The sequence below is a fragment of the Mustelus asterias genome, unplaced genomic scaffold, assembly GCF_964213995.1.
Source record: "Mustelus asterias unplaced genomic scaffold, sMusAst1.hap1.1 HAP1_SCAFFOLD_2308, whole genome shotgun sequence".
Classification (NCBI taxonomy): Eukaryota; Metazoa; Chordata; class Chondrichthyes; order Carcharhiniformes; family Triakidae; genus Mustelus; species Mustelus asterias.
The window spans coordinates 19,415-35,404 of record NW_027592253.1 but is presented as its reverse complement, the minus strand read 5'-3'; the positions used below and the strand labels follow the sequence as shown (position 1 = coordinate 35,404).

At 46.7% G+C, this 15,990-nt stretch overlaps 1 protein-coding gene across 1 annotated transcript in view; it reads left to right on the top strand.

Moving 5' to 3' along the window:
- Window positions 1-333: 333 nt before the first annotated feature.
- The window catches only part of tspan11 (tetraspanin 11), a gene marked incomplete at its 3' end in the record, with an annotated part of 33,098 nt that continues 17,441 nt past the window's right edge, over window positions 334-15,990 (top strand). The window contains exons 1-3 of the mRNA XM_078207423.1: window positions 334-345; window positions 4,659-4,754; window positions 12,253-12,444. Of these exons, the coding sequence (XP_078063549.1) occupies window positions 4,668-4,754; window positions 12,253-12,444 (279 nt within the window). The remainder of the gene's footprint in view (window positions 346-4,658; window positions 4,755-12,252; window positions 12,445-15,990) is intronic.

Below are 15,990 nucleotides of genomic sequence, written 5' to 3'. Positions count from 1 at the left end.
ACTGCAACTTCATTGCAGTGTTAATGTAAGCCTACTTGTGACACCAATAAATAAACTTAAACCTAAACTTAAATCAAACAGCTACGTTTAATGGGAAGATGGTGGTATCGCGGTAATGTCACTGGGCTGGTAATCCAGGGGTCCAGGCTAATGCTCGGCTGATAGGCCTGTAGTTCCATGGTATTCATCTGTCCTCATTTTACAATATCCACAGGCGTTGTCTTCAGGTCTCGGGGAAACTAGCAATGTTTTATTAAACTGTTGAAGATAGGGACAAAGGACTCACACAGCATCTGTCCCATCCCCGAACAGGCGCCGGAGTGTGGTGACAAGGGGATTTCCACGGTAACTTCTTTGCAGAGTTGTGAGGCTGAACACGTCCACACGTCAGTTATTGGAGTTCCGGGGAAGATATTCAGTTATTGGGGTTGAGGGGAAGATATTCCATTATTGAGGTTCAGAGAAAGATATTCAGTTAGAAACCATAGAAACCATAGAAAATTACAGCTCAGAAACAGGCCTTTTGGCCCTTCTTGTCTGTGCCGAACCATTTTTTGCCTAGTCCCACTGACCTGCACTTGGACCATATCCCTCCACACCCCTCTCATCCATGAACCCATCCAAGTTTTGCTTAAATGTTAAAAGTGACCCCGCATTTACCACTTTATCCGGCAGCTCATTCCACACTCCCACCACTCTCTGCGTGAAGAAGCCCCCCCTAATATTCCCTTTAAACTTTTCTCCCTTCACCCTTAACCCATGCCCTCTGGTTTGTTTCTCCCCTAGCCTCAGCGGAAAAAGCCTGCTTGCATTCACTCTATCTATACCCATCAAAATCTTATACGCCTCTATCAAATCTCCCCTCAATCTTCTACGCTCCAGGGAATAAAGTCCCAACCTATTCAATCTCTCTCTGTAACTCAGCTTCTCAAGTCCCGGCAACATCCTTGTGAACCTTCTCTGCACTCTCTCAACCTTATTTATATCCTTCCTGTAACTAGGTGACCAAAACTCTACACAATACTCCAAATTTGGCTTCACCAATGCCTTATATAACCTTACCATAACACTCCAACTTTTATACTCGATACTCCGATTTATAAAGGCCAGTGTACCAAAGGCACTCTGTATGACCCTATCCACCTGTGACATCACTTTTAGGGAATTCTGTACCTGTATTCCCAGATCCCTCTGTTCAACTGCACTCTTCAGAGTCCTACCATTTACCCTGTACGTTCTACTTTGATTTGTCCTTCCAAAGTGCAATATCTCACATTTGTCTGCGTTAAATTCCATTTGCCATTTTTCAGCCCATTTTTCTAGTTGGTCCAAATCCCTCTGCAATCTTTGAAAATCTTCCTCACTGTCCACTACACCTCCAATCTTTGTATCATCAGCAAACTTGCTGATCCAATTGACCACATTATCATCCAGATCATTGATATAGATAACAAACAACAATGGACCCAACACCGATCCCTGCGGCACACCACTAGTCACAGGCCTCCACTCAGAGAAGCAATCCTCCACAACCACTCTCTGGCTTCTTCCATTGAGCCAGTGTGTAATCCAATTTACTACCTCCCCATGTATACCTAGCGACTGAACCTTCCTAACTAACCTCCCATGAGGGACCTTGTCAAAGGCCTTGCTGAAATCCAGGTAGACAACATCCACCGCCTTCCCTTCATCCACTTTCCTGGTAACCTCCTCGAAAAACTCTAATAGATTGGTCAAACATGACCTACCACGCACAAAGCCATGTTGACTCTCCCTAATAAGTCCCTGTCTATCCAAATATTTGTAGATCCTATCCCTTATCACACCTTCCAATAACTTGCCCACCACCGACGTCAAACTTACTGGCCTATAATTTCCCGGATTTCTTTTGGAACCTTTTTTAAACAACGGAACAACATGAGCCATCCTCCAATCATCCGGCACCTCCCCCGTGAATACTGACATTTTAAATATGTCTGCCAGGGCCCCTGCAAGTTCAACACTAGCTTCCCTCAAGGTCCGTAGGAATACCCTGTCTGGTCCTGGGGATTTATCCACTCTGATTTGCCTCAAGACAGCGAGCACCTCCTCCCCTTTAATCTGTAAAGGTTCCATGACCTCCCTACCTGTTTGCCCTATTTCCTATTTTGCCCTAGTTATTGGGGTTTGGGGAAGATATTCAGTTATTGGGGTTTGGGGGAAAATATTCAGTTATTGGGGTTCAGAGAAAGATATTCAGTTATTGGGGCTCGGGGGAAAATATTCAGTTCTTTGGGTTCAGAGAAAGATATTCAGTTATTGGGGTTTGGGGAATATATTCAGTTATTGGGGTTCGGGAGGAAATATTCAGTTATTGGGGTTCAGGGAAAGATATTCAGTTATTAGGGTTTGGGGAATATATTCAGTTATAGGGGTTCAGGGGAAGATGTTCAGTTATTGGGATTCAGGGGAATATATTCAGTTGTTGGGGTTTGGGGAAGGTATTCAGTTATTGGGGTTCAGAGAAAGATATTCAGTTATTGGGGTTCAGGGAAAGATATTCAGTTATTGGGGTTCAGAGAAAGATATTCAGTTATTGGGGTTCAGAGAAAGATATTCAGTTATTGGGGTTCAGGGGAAGATATTCAGTTTTTGGGGTTCAGGGGAAGATATTCAGTTTTTGGGGTTCTGAGAAAGATACTCAGTTATTGCGGTTCAGAGAAAGATATTCAGTTATTGGGGTTCTGGGGAAGATACTCAGTTATTGCGGTTCAGAGAAAGATATTCAGTTATTGGGGTTCAGAGAAAGATATTCAGTTATTGGGGTTCAGGGGAAGGTATTCAGTTATTGGGGTTCAGGGGAAGATATTCAGATATTGGAGTTCAGGGAAAATATTCAGTTTTGCGGGTTCAGGGAAGTGTTAAACTGCAGATGCTGGGGTTTTTTTGGGAATGGCGTATGAGAAGAGCTTGATGATCTTGGGTTTTTATTTTCCTTTGAAAAGAGGCGGCGATTGGGTAATGTGGTGAAAATGTTTCAAATTTTGAAAGATAACGGAGAAATTGCATCTGAGAATTATTTTCTACCGCATCCAGAATTTAAGCAGGTGTGGTCATACTTCCAACGCAAGCAAAGTGAAATTGTGGGAAGAACTGTAATTTACCTGAAGGCCGGTGAGTGTGAGGAACAGATTACCATCACAAGGTGACTAAACAAGAAACATTAACAGGGAGAAGAAACCAACACTGGACTCAGCGTCATTAGACCAGCAAGAAAGGAATATTGTGGATAGGAGGGATAGATGGGGCAATGGTCTCCTGACTGAAACCATTACTATGGACATGCTCCCCCCTTCAAAATGCAGACTTTTCAATGGATCTACCTCGTATTAAAACTTCGGGGCGGCACGGTGGCACAGTGGTTAGCACCGCTGCCTCACAGCGTCAGGGACCCGGGTTCGATTCCCGGCCTCGGGTCACTGTCTGTGTGGAGTCTGCACGTTCTCCCCATGTCTGCGTGGGTTTCCTCCGGGTGCTCCGGCTTCCTCCCCATAGTCCAAAGATGTGTGGGTTAGGTTGAATGGCCATGCTAAATTGACACTAGCGTCAGGGGGATTAGCAGGGTAAATGTGTGGGGTTATGGGGATAGGGCCTGGGTGAGATTGTGGTCGGTGCAGACTTGATGGGCTGAATGGCCTCCTTCTGCATTGTAGGGATTCTATGAAGTTGATCTTTCCCTACACCCTAGCTATGACTGTAACACTACATTCTGCACTGTCTCCTTTCCTTCTCTATGAATGGTATGCTTTGTCTGTATAGCGTGCAAGAAACAATACTTTTCACTGTATCCCAATACATGAGACAATAATAAATCAAATCAAAGAAGTCAAAAATTGTCAACTTATTGTTGAATAGGAACAGGCAAAACTACAAGAACAGAAAAGGTCTGTTCATACCTGGAAGTTAGCTCAGTATTCGGGCATGTTTTTCACTTGCCTGGATGGGTGCAGCTTCAACAACACTCAAGGAGCTCAACACCATCCAGGACAAAGCAGTCCACTTGATTGGCACCACATCCACCACTTTGAACATCCACCCCCTCCACTACCGGCACTCAGTGGCATCCGTGTGTGCCACCTACAAGATGCACTGCAGCAACTCACCCAAGCTCCTTCACACCTATCAAACCTGCAACCTCTACAGCAGATGCAGACAGCAGGACAGCAGACGCAGGGGAAACACTACCACCTGCAAGTTTCCCTCCAAGTCACTCATCATCCTGACTTGAAAGTATATTGGCCATTCCTTCGCTGTCACTGGGACAAAATCCTGGAACTCTCTCCCTAACAGCACTGTGGGTGTACCTACGCAGTAAGAAGTTTAACAACACCAGGTTAAAGTCCAACAGGTTTATTTGGTAGCAAAAGCCACACAAGCTTTTGGAGCTCCAAGCCCCTTGGTGTACCTACACCACAGGGACTGCAGCGGTTCAAGAAAGCGGCTCACCACCACCTTCTCAAGGGTAATTAGGGATGGATAATAAATGCTGGACTAGCCAGCGATGCCCAAATTCCAGGAAAGAGTTTTAAAAAAGCATTGCATCAAAGAAGCATCATTTTCTTGTGAATTCTGACTGAATAATTTGTAGAATTGAAGTGTTCCTTTTGTGTGTGTTTCAGTGAAAGACGATGACAGAAAAATATAAAGAGGATTCCGAAGACTACCTGACAATCTGCTTAAAGTACCTGCTGTTTGTTTACAATTTCCTCTTCTGGGTGAGTATGCCGGAACATTCCTGAGTTAAGGAAATTACCTGGGCTTCGATACTCGTGCAGTTGCTGTGACACTCCCAGAGGGGGGAAGGGCAGATTGGGTCAGAGTTACAAAGAACAAAGAAAATTACGGCACAGGAGCAGGCCCTTCGGCCCTCCAAGCCTGCACCGACCATGCTGCCCGACTGAACTAAAAAACCCCTACCCTTTCCGGGGACGGTATCCCTCTATTCCCATCCTATCCATGTATTTGTCACGACGCCCCTTAAAAGTCACTGTCGTATCTGCTTCCACTGTCTCCCCCGGCAGCGAGTTCCAGGCACCCACCACCCTCTGTGTAAAAAACTTGCCTCGTACATCTCCTTTAAACCTTGCCCCTCGCACCGTAAACCTGTGCCCCCGAGTAATTGACTCTTCCACCCTGGGGAAAAAGCTTTGTAGAGAAACTCAGAAAACAGAAAAGGTTCAATTTCAGCATTTCCACGCTTTGGTGACTGTTTGTGATTTAAATCTTCAAAAGAGAAAGTCAAAGTATCCTCTAACCTTTAATTAGGGCAAACAGACCTACATGATAAATTGCCTCCGAGTTACAGTCACCCTTGTAAAGGTAGAGGTGTCTGAGTGATGCAGAGTGAGCACTTTGCTTTAGTCTGCTCTGAGCAAGTGGGCCTGTAAGATCACCAGGCTTGGGGTGTGGAATAATTACTGGGAGGGTGTTATTCAAAGGTGCTGAAGAAATGATTCAGATCGAAGGCAGACAGATGGAGGCTAAGGGAATGTTTGAGATACTAAATGCTTTTGCATATATCCACACTAAAGAGGAGGTTGCTGCCAATATCACAGTAAAAGAGGGGGCAGGAGTGATTTTGGACAGAGTAAGAAAAGCTAAAGGAGAGCTGCCTTAAAATGTTGAGGTCCTAGAGGTTTACAGCACAGAGGCAGGCCCTTCGGCCCAACTTGTCCATGCTGCCTTTTTTTAACCACTAAACTAGTCCCCATTGCCCACATTTGGCCCATATCCCTTTATACCCATCTTACCCATGTAATTATCTAAAGGCCTTTTAAAAGACAAAATTGTACCCGCCTCTACGACTATCTCTGGCAGCTTGTTCTAGACACTCACCACCCTCTGTGTGAAAAAGTTGCCCCTCTGGACCCTTTTGTATCTCTCCCCTCTCACCTTAAATCTATGCCCTCTAGTTTTAGACTCCCCTACCTTTGGGAAAAGATATTGACTATCTAGCTGATCTATGCCCTGTGTTAAGCGTAGAGAAGAACATGCCCCTTTCTATATCAACAGGGATGTAATAGAAAGGGTCGGGAGCTTCAAGTTTTTAGGTGTCCAGATCACTAACAACCTGTCCTGGTCCCCCAATGCCGACACTATAGTTAAGAAAGCCCACCAACACCTCTACTTTCTCAGAAGACTAAGGAAATTTGGCATGTCAGCTACGACTCTCACCAACTTTTACAGATGCACTATAGAAAGCATTCTTTCTGGTTGTATCACAGCTTGGTATGGCTCCTGCTCTGCCCAAGACTGCAAGAAATGACAAAAGGTCGTGAATGTAGCCCAATCCATCACGCAAACCAGCCTCCCATCCATTGACTCTGTCTATACTTCCCGCTGCCTCAGAAAAGCAGCCAGCATAATTAAGGACCCCACGCACCCCGGACATTCCCTCTTCCACCTTCTTCTGTTGGGAAAAAGGTTCAAAAATCTGAGGTCACGTACCAACTGACTCAAGAACAGCTTCTTCCCTGCTGCTGTCAGACTTTTGAATGGACCTACCTTGCATTAAGTTGATCTTTCTCTACACCCTAGCTATGACTGTAACACTACATTCTGCACTCTCTCATTTCCTTCTCTATGAACGGTATGCTTTGTCTGTATAGTGCACAAGAAACAATACCTTTCACTGTATGTTAATACATGTGACAATAATAAATCAAATCAAATCAAAATCACACGCCAATGACAATTGATAAGAGAGGGAGAGTTTCGGGAGCAGCCATGTAATGGAAAGAAAGTTGGAGCCTCAACAACATGAATGTAAAAGCGAATGTCACCACTGCAACTCGGACTCCTTGAGTGAACTGTAACACAACTCCGCTTAAAGAGGTAGGCAGGGTTCAGGGTTGGGATGTTACACAGACTGGAGGGGTTGGGATACTGAGGGACCCGGGTTCGATTCCAGGCTTGGGTCACTGTCAGTGTGGAGTTTGCACGTTCTCCCCGTATCTGGGTGGGTTTCCTCTGGGTGCTCCGGTTTCCTCCCACACTCCAAAGATGTGCAGGTTAGGTTGATTGGACATGCAGAATTAACCCTTAGTTTACTGGGATGTGATAGGTTAGAGGGATAAGCGGGAATAGAGCCTGGGTGGGATTGTTGTCGGTGCAGGCTCGATGGGCCGAATGGCCTCCTTCTGCACTGTAGGGTTTCTATGTACCTCAACTCTCAGAGAAAGAAACACTCTTGTACAACAGAATCTCAGAGAAAGAGACTTATTACCTGGTAGATTCCAGTCTCCAACTTCAGAGAGGGGAAGAGAGCGGGTTCCTGAGGGGTATCGACAGGGTGGATGTGGAGCGTTTGTTTCCTCCTGTGGGGGAATCTAGAACTAGGGGTCACTGTTTAAAGATACGGGACTGCTCATTGAAGACAGAGATGAGGAGAGTTTCTTTTCTCTGAGTGCAGTGAGTTGCTGGAACTCTTCCTCAAACAGCAGTGGAAGCAGAGACTTTGAATATTTTTAAGGCAGAGTTGGATAGATTCTTGATTAATAAGGTGGTGAAAGATTATCAGAGGTAGGCACAGAGAAAAGGCAACATGGTGGCTCAGTGGTTAGCACTGCGGCCTCACAGCGCCAGGGACCCGGGTTCAATTCTGGTTTTGGGTCACTGTCCATGTGGAGTTCTCCCCGTGTCTGCGTGGATTTCCTCCGGGTGCTCCGGTTTCCTCCCACAGTCTGAAAGACAAAGAACAAAGAACAAAGAACAATACAGCACAGGAACAGGCCCTTCGGCCCTCCAAGCCCGTGCCGCTCCCTGGTCCAAACTAGACCATTCCTTTGTATCCCTCCATTCCCACTCCGTTCATATGGCTATCTAGATAAGTCTTAAATGTTCCCAGTGTGTCCGCCTCCATCACCTTGCCTGGCAGCGCATTCCAGGCCCCCACCACCCTCTGTGTAAAATATGTCCTTCTGATATCTGTGTTAAACCTCCCCCCCTTCACCTTGAACCTATGACCCCTCGTGAACGTCACCACCGACCTGGGGAAAAGCTTCCCACCGTTCACCCTATCTATGCCTTTCATAATTTTATACGCCTCTATTAAGTCTCCCCTCATCCTCTGTCTTTCCAGGGAGAACAACCCCAGTTTACCCAATCTCTCCTCATAACCAAGCCCCTCCATACCAGGCAACATCCTGGTAAACCTCCTCTGTACTCTCTCCAAAGCCTCCACGTCCTTCCGGTAGTGTGGCGACCAGAACTGGACGCAGTATTCCAAATGCGGCCAAACCAACGTTCTATACATCTGCAACATCAGACCCCAACTTTTATACTCTATGCCCCGTCCTATAAAGGCAAGCATGCCATATGCCTTCTTCACCACCTTCTCCACCTGTGATGTCACCTTCAAGGATCTGTGGACTTGCATACCCAGGTCTCTCTGCGTGTCTACACCCTTTATGGTTCTGCCATTTATTGTATAGCTCCCCCCTACATTATTTCTACCAAAATGCATCACTTCGCATTTATCAGGATTGAGCTCCATCTGCCATTTCTTTGCCCAAATTTCCAGCCTATCTATATCCTTCGTGCCGGTTAGGTGGATTGGCCATGCTAAATTGTGCCCCTTAGTGTCCAAAGGTGCGTAGGTTGGAGGGATTAGCCATTGTAAATGCGTGGGGTTACGGGGATAGGATGGGATGCTGTTTCGGAGAGTCGGTGCAGATTAGATGGGCCGGATGGCCTCTTTCTGCACTGTCGGGATTCTATGGAATGTGGAGTTGAGGTTATAAACAGATCGGCCATGAGCTTACTGAATGGCAGAGCAGGTTAGAGGGGCCGAGTGGTCTCCCCCTGCTCCTAGTTCGTGTGTACAATGAGGGATTTTAGTTACATGGAGGAGCTGGGGCTGTTTTCCTCAGAGCAAGGAGTTCATTTGACAAGAGATGTTCAAAATCAGAAAGGCTTTTGATGAGAAGGAGAGGGAAGGGCCTGTGACCAGGGGGAAGAGATTTCAGATAATTGGTGAAAGAAACAAAAGGTGACAAGGGAAAATATTGATGTAACGCAGCGAGTTGCTATGGTAAAGAATGCAATGACTGAAGAACGTGCAAGAAAATTCAGTCAGAACTTTCAAACGGCAGTTTGATAAAAAGAGAAGTTACAGTTTAGTGAAGCCAATTAAAATGATATTCGGAGTTAGAGATTGTTGTGTATATTGGTATTGGTGACACTTGGTAACACGAAAACATTAATAGAAATGTGTGTGACTATTCCTTCATCACAGCAGAGGGTACGGAGGAGATTACTGTCGCTGGTGCCAGGAATGGTGAATTCTAGCTATGTATTATTAATTAATTAAGAATAATTGAAGTAAGAGTGGAAACTTTAAGTCACACGCAGCAGCCTCCAGGCACAGAGGATGCCAGACTCCTGTCTCTGTCCGGGAGGCTGCATGCGGTTACTTTCTTTGACTGGGATTTACTGGCCCTGCACATTGCCGGGATCTTCCAATCCCACCTGGATCTTCCAGTCCTGACTGATCTTCTAGTCCCACCGGGATCTTCCAGTCCCGCCTGGATCTTCCAGCCCTGCCAGGATCTTCCAGTCCCACCTGGATCTTCCAGTTCTGCCTGGATCTTCCAGTCCTGCCTGGATTTTACAGTCCCATTTGGATCTTCCAGTTCCGCTGGGATCTTCTAGTCCCGCCTGGATTTTCCAGTCCCGCCTGGATTTTCCAGTCCCGCCAGGATCTTCCAGTCCTGCCTGGATCTTCCTGTCCCGCCTGGACCTTCCAGTCCCGTCAGAAGTCGATGGACCATTGGCTGGCCTGCCTCACCTCCCACAGTGGTTCCCACCATGGTGAGGCCAGGATATCCCAGACTTTGCAACAGAGGCGGCAATGATTTGTTTATGATTTGTTTTGATTTGATTTGATTTATTCTTTTCATGTGTATTTGGATACAGTGAAAAGTATTGTTTCTTGCACGCTATACAGACAAAGCATACCATTCATAGAGAAGGAAAGGAGAGGGTGCAGAATGTAGTGTTACAGTTATAGCTAGGGTGTAGAGAAAGATCAACTTAATGCGAGGTAGGTCCATTCAAAAGTCTGACAGCAGCAGGGAAGAAGCTGTTCTTGAGTCGGTTGGTACGTGACCTCAGATTTTTGTATCTTTTTCCCGACGAAAGAAGGTGGAAGGGAGTATGCGAGAGTATCCGGGCCGGCTGCTTTTCCGAGGCAGCGGGAGGTGTAGACAGAGTCAATGGATGGGAGGCTGGTTTGTGTGATGGACTGGGCTTTGTTCACAACCCTTTGTAATTTCTTGCAGTCTTGGTCAGAGCAGGAGCCATACCAAGCTTTGATACAACCAGGAAGAATGCTTTCTATGGTGCATTTGTAAAAATTGGTGAGGTTTGTAGCGGACATGCCAAATTTCCTTAGCCTTCTGAGAAAGTAAAGACATTGGTGGGCTTTTGTAACTATAGCATCGGCATGGGCGGACCAAGACAGGTTGTTAGTGATCTGGACACCTAAAAACGTGAAGCTCTTGACCATTTCCACGTCATCACCGTTGGAGTAGACAGGGGCATGTCGTAAGGGAAGATTTAATTGAATTGTGTAAATGTGATGAGAGGCAGCGATAGAGCTGGGGCAGAATGAATAGAAAGGAGAGAGAGCGACAACTGGAGGAATGGATTTAAAGTTGGCAGTGGAAGGGTTTGTGCGGAGTTGAGGAGAAATTATTTCCATCCAGAGGGTGGTGGTGTCTGGAACATTCGACCTGATAGAATGGGACAGGCAGAACCTCTCAATGTCTTTCAATTACACTGGGATATGCACTTTATCAAGAGCTGAAATTATTTGATTTGATTTATTATTATCATATATTAGCATACAGTGAAAAGTATTGTTTCTTGCGCGCTATACAGACAAAGCATACCGTTCATAGAGAAGGAAAGGAGAGAGTGAAGAATGTAGTGTTACAGTCATAGCTAGAGTGTAGAGAAAGATCAACTTAATGCAAGGTAGGTCCATTCAAAAGTCTGCAAGAGATTGAAGTAGAGTGTTATTAGAGAGTTTAAAAGAGTTAGAATAAAGGTTTAGAAGCATTGAACAAGAGTAAAAGATAGAATTAGAAGGTATGCTGGGCACAGCTTGCAAGAAATCACCTCATGCCATCTTGACAAACAAAATGTGATTATGTGAGATTAGGCAGACACAGTCATGATGGGCTGAATGGCCTCAGTCTGTGCTGTAAATTGCTCTGATACTTGAAGGGATAGATGTCCAGGATAATGGGGAAAGGACAGAGGACTGAGATGAACTGGATAGCGCCCCCAAAGAACCAACAAAGACCGGCACTGGTATTTTGGACATGCCGGACTCCTGTTGTTCTGTAGAATTCTCGGAGCCTGGGAGAGATCCCACCACCAGACAGGTGGACACAATCCAGAGAAATGTGAAATGATGCAAGTTGGCGAGGGCAGGGGGGGGGAGGGGGGGGGGTGGGAGATAAGAAAGGGAAGTGCACCGAGTAAAGGTATGCAGGTCAGGGAGGAAGATAGTGCAGTCTGAGGTGAATCAGTTCTACGTTAAACCAAAGGATATATTGGATGGGCAGTGGAGGGGAGAGTTAGGCTGCATTGTGGAATTCTCTGTCGGAAACAGCAGCGGAGAAGAATCCACGAATAAGAAGATGGAAGGGAATGGAAAATGAGCAAGAGTGGGGGAGGGTGGTGCAGTGACGGTGGGGGGGGGGGGGGGTGGCGGCGGTGGTGTGGGGGGGAGGGGGTGGGGCAGGGGGGAAAATGGAGGCAGGGTGGGGTGTTGGGCCAGGTAGTTTCTGCAGGGAAGTATTGGAATGGGGCAGATGGACCAGAATCGCAGAATACTACAGTCCAGAGGTGGCCCTTCGGCCCATCGAGTCCGCATCGAATGGCCTCAATATCTGCTGGAACGTTCCAACATTTTTACCTTTACACTTGAAACGGTGACTGTGACATTGAACGAAGAGATTCTCTTTGGGGCTAAAGGGATATGAGAAGGGGAAGGGGGGGATCAGGATATTGAATTTGGTGATCAGCCAGGATCATAATGAATGGCGGAGCAGGCTCGAAGGGCCGAATGGCCTCCTCCCACTTCTAGTTTCTGTGTTTCGATTTGAAATGCCCCGACTGGTCCAAGATGTAACAATATTCTTATGTTTATTGTGTCACTGGTGGAGAGGTTTGTGTAATGGGCGTTTGTGGTTGTGTTCTCAGATGGCAGGAGCTGGAGTGATGACCATCGGAGTTTGGGCGCTGAATGAGAAAAGGAGCTACTTGAACCTCCTGCCGTCCAGCACGTTTGCCGTCTCTGCTGCTATCCTGGTCTTTGCCGGTGGCCTTGTGATAGTCACTGGATTCCTTGGGTGCTGTGCTGTTGTTCGAGAGCAGAAGGCCGGCCTTGTTGCTGTAAGTACTCACCCACCGGCATCGTAACAGAACACAAGCTGCTTCCGAGAATCACTGAGAATGAGGGCCCTGGCGCAACTTTCCAAAATATTAGAATGTTATCATTTGTTTCCTATTCCAAGAGTCAATCCCCTTCAACAGCACCTTCCAAATCCACAACCTCTACTTCCTTAAAGGACAAGGGCAGCAGATACATGGGAACATCACCATCTGGAAGTTCCCCTCCAAGCCACTCACCATCCTGACTTTTGATTTGATTTGATTTATTATTGTCACATGTGTTAGCATACAGTGAAAAGTATTGTTTCTTGCGCGCTATACAGACAAAGCATACCGTTCATAGAGAAGGAAACAAGAGAATGCAGAATGTCGTGTTACAGTCAAAGCTAGGGTGTAGAGAAAGATCAACTTAATGTGAGGTAGGTCCATTCAAAAGTCTGACAGCAGCAGGGAAGAAGCTGTTCTTGAGTCGGTTGGTACGTGACCTTAGACTTTTGTATCTTTGTCCCAACCGAAGAGTGTCCGGGGTGCGTGGGGTTCTTAATTATGCTGGCTGCTTTTACAAGGCAGCAGGAAGTGTAGACAGAGTCAATGGATGGGAGGCTGGTTTGTGTGATGGATTGGGCTACATTCACGACCCTTTGTAGTTTCTTGCGGTCTTGGGCAGAGCAGGAGCCATACCAAGCTGTGATACAACCAGAAAGAATGCTTTCTATGGTGCAAGATGCACAAAGGACTTGGAAATATGTTGAAATCCTGGAACTCCCTCCCTAACAGCACTGTGGGTGCACCTACACCACATGGACTGCAGCGGTTCAAGAAGGCAGCTCACCACCACCTTCTCAAGGGCAGTAAATGTTGGTCTGTCCAGCGATGCCCTTAAGCCATGACAGAATATATTTTTTAAATCGCTTGTATTCTCATGGGTGTCTGGTGAGGAGATTGACAAAACCGCCAGATAAACAGTGTAAGCAGCTAAATCTCCGCAGGTTATCCCGATTCCCCAGGCTTTCAGCTGCGGTTATATCTGGAGAAACTGCAGAAATTCCCGCCAATGTCAATTCTAAAACATTCCTGCGGTATTCCTGTTCCAGTCATTCGGGTATTGTTCACCAAGTTTCAAACTAACAATACAGTGCGGCCCCGTTATAACACGATGGTTGGGGTCCATAAAATGTTATCGCGAAAAAAGCGGGGTCGCGCTAAATCGGGGTCGTGCTAAATTTGCCAATTTTTTGCGGAAAAAAAAGGGTCCGATGATGCATCACGTTATGTCCGAATTCGCGCTAAATCGGGGCGCGTTAAATATGAGCTGAATACAACGCTCACAGGCCACTGAAGGCACACGTTAGTTGCCATGTTCTGACTTCCTGGGCCCACTGTTACCCGATAATACACTAATTGCTGCCAATTAGTGGCATGGGCGGGTTACAGACCATCAGCCCCTCCAAGGCGTGCGAGAGGGCGGGACGCCTGGTCTTGGGGACTGCAGGCCTCGATTCAGCACCAGGTAACCAGCAGCATTGAACCAGGCGTCACAGTCTGAGGATTCGGGGTAGACCATTTAGGACGGAGGTGAGGAGATATTTCTTCACCCAAAGAGTGATGACCCTGTGGGATTCATTACCACAGGAAGTAGTTGATGCCAAAACATTGAATGTATTCAAGAGGCGGCTGGATATAGAACTTGGGGTGAATGGGATCAAAGGTTATGGGGAGAAAGCAGGATTAGGCGATTGAGTTGGATGATCAGCCATGATCGTAATGAATGGGAGAGCAGGCTCGAAGGGCCGAATAGCCTCCTCCAGCTCCTATCTTCTATGTTTCTATGTGTTCTGGAAGGGGAAAAGATGCCCCCGGATTCATTGCCCGGGTGCCCTCCTGCCTGCAGCACATGATAAATGTGACCAGCGCGCGCCTGTCGCTGGGAAGAGGAGGAAGCCCTGCTGTGTGGGAGGGGGCGGCCAACAAGGTCAACAATGACAACCTGCTGAGGGGGACTAGATCCCAGCTCCATCAAATGCTCAATGACCTGGTGAGGTCAGTTGCAGGTAGCTCTACTGGTGTACCCTTGGGGCGGCATGAGTGCTTCTGCTGAGGGTTCCTCCTACCCCTTGGGGTCTGGTGTTGTTCTGCCCCCTTTCCTGAGGAACCACAGAAGCCTGAACCCCTCTCTATTCCCTTCTCCTCACCCTCCTCTCGATCTAACCCTTCTCTCCTCCTTCTTAGAGGTTGAGCCTCCAACTCCGACAAGAATCCCCATCCCTCTCATTTTGTGGAGGCTTTAAAAATGTGATTTGTCTCAGGCTAACAGGTGACCTTCCCATTGAGTAAAGATCTGAAAGTGTCCAATGTAGCAAGGTTGGGTTTGAGATGTAACCTGATGGTCTATTTGTGTAAAATCCCAGGTGTGATTGTGCTAGAATTTTCCGCAATGCCGCGTTGTCCCAGATAATGTGGAAGATGCACCTGTCAAACTCCAAAATCCTTTCGTCTCTTCTGTTATTTTTGCCTCTTACTCTTTAACACTGGGGATTTTATGGTGACACGTGTTGGGTATTTTTAGAGTTTAAGAAGGTTGCAAAACTGGGAAAGGGGAAAGAGTTTGCGGTTCCTCATCAAACTTAACTTCCACTCAGTATTCTAAAGCCTCAAACCTAGCAGGTGCTATTATTAAAAACTGGTACAGTTTTCTATATATATATACATATATAGATATGTTTCCCTATATATAAACTCATGCATGTGACTCCAAACTCTGCCTGCACAGGTTCCACATGTTTCCAATGTCAGCCTGTAGTATATCAGAATCTCTTTCTAACTCTGTGTCAGCGATAGAGTTATAGCTGACAGATTCTGAATTGTGAAGCCTGGTCTCTGACCAGTGCTGTCAATTAGTTCTCGGGATATTTTCCAGATTGCCTGCTCTGTTTTATCCGGTACCCCTGTGCCATGTATCTGTTTGTGCTTTGCTTTCAGCGAATGGAAGATTTTCTCTTTCCAGGCGCCAACTGTTGGCTCCGAGTGGTTTCGTGTCAAGAATTGCAAAGTCAACTGTAGGGTAAAGCTTTCTCTAATCTTCCCAACAGAGCGCAGCAACTGCCAAACAACAGTCTGGACACACAGCTACTGTTCCCCGTACGAGGAACCTGATTGTGCTAAATCGCATTGAACCCCCCCACTGCCAAATCTAATTTCACTGTGTCCACCACGGCTGGAGGGAGGAGGCACCTTCTCAGTCGAAATGGGTGTGATTCCGTCTGGGAATTGGGATGGGGGTAGGGGAAGGGTTGGATACTCCCTCGTCTCTCTCTGACAGAGTGGTTATCATGTGGAATTATCTACTGCATCATTCACTCGAGCTTGTTTCAGGAATGGAATCTCCTGGGCACACCTCACAGTAGATGTTTTGTTTTGGGTTTTATAATCACATACAGTGTGGAAGAGGCCCTTCGGCCCATCGAGTCTGCACCAAGACGCGAGAAACGCCTGACCTCCCACCTAATCCCATTTACCAGCATGTGGCCCATTGCGGCCTGATGGAGT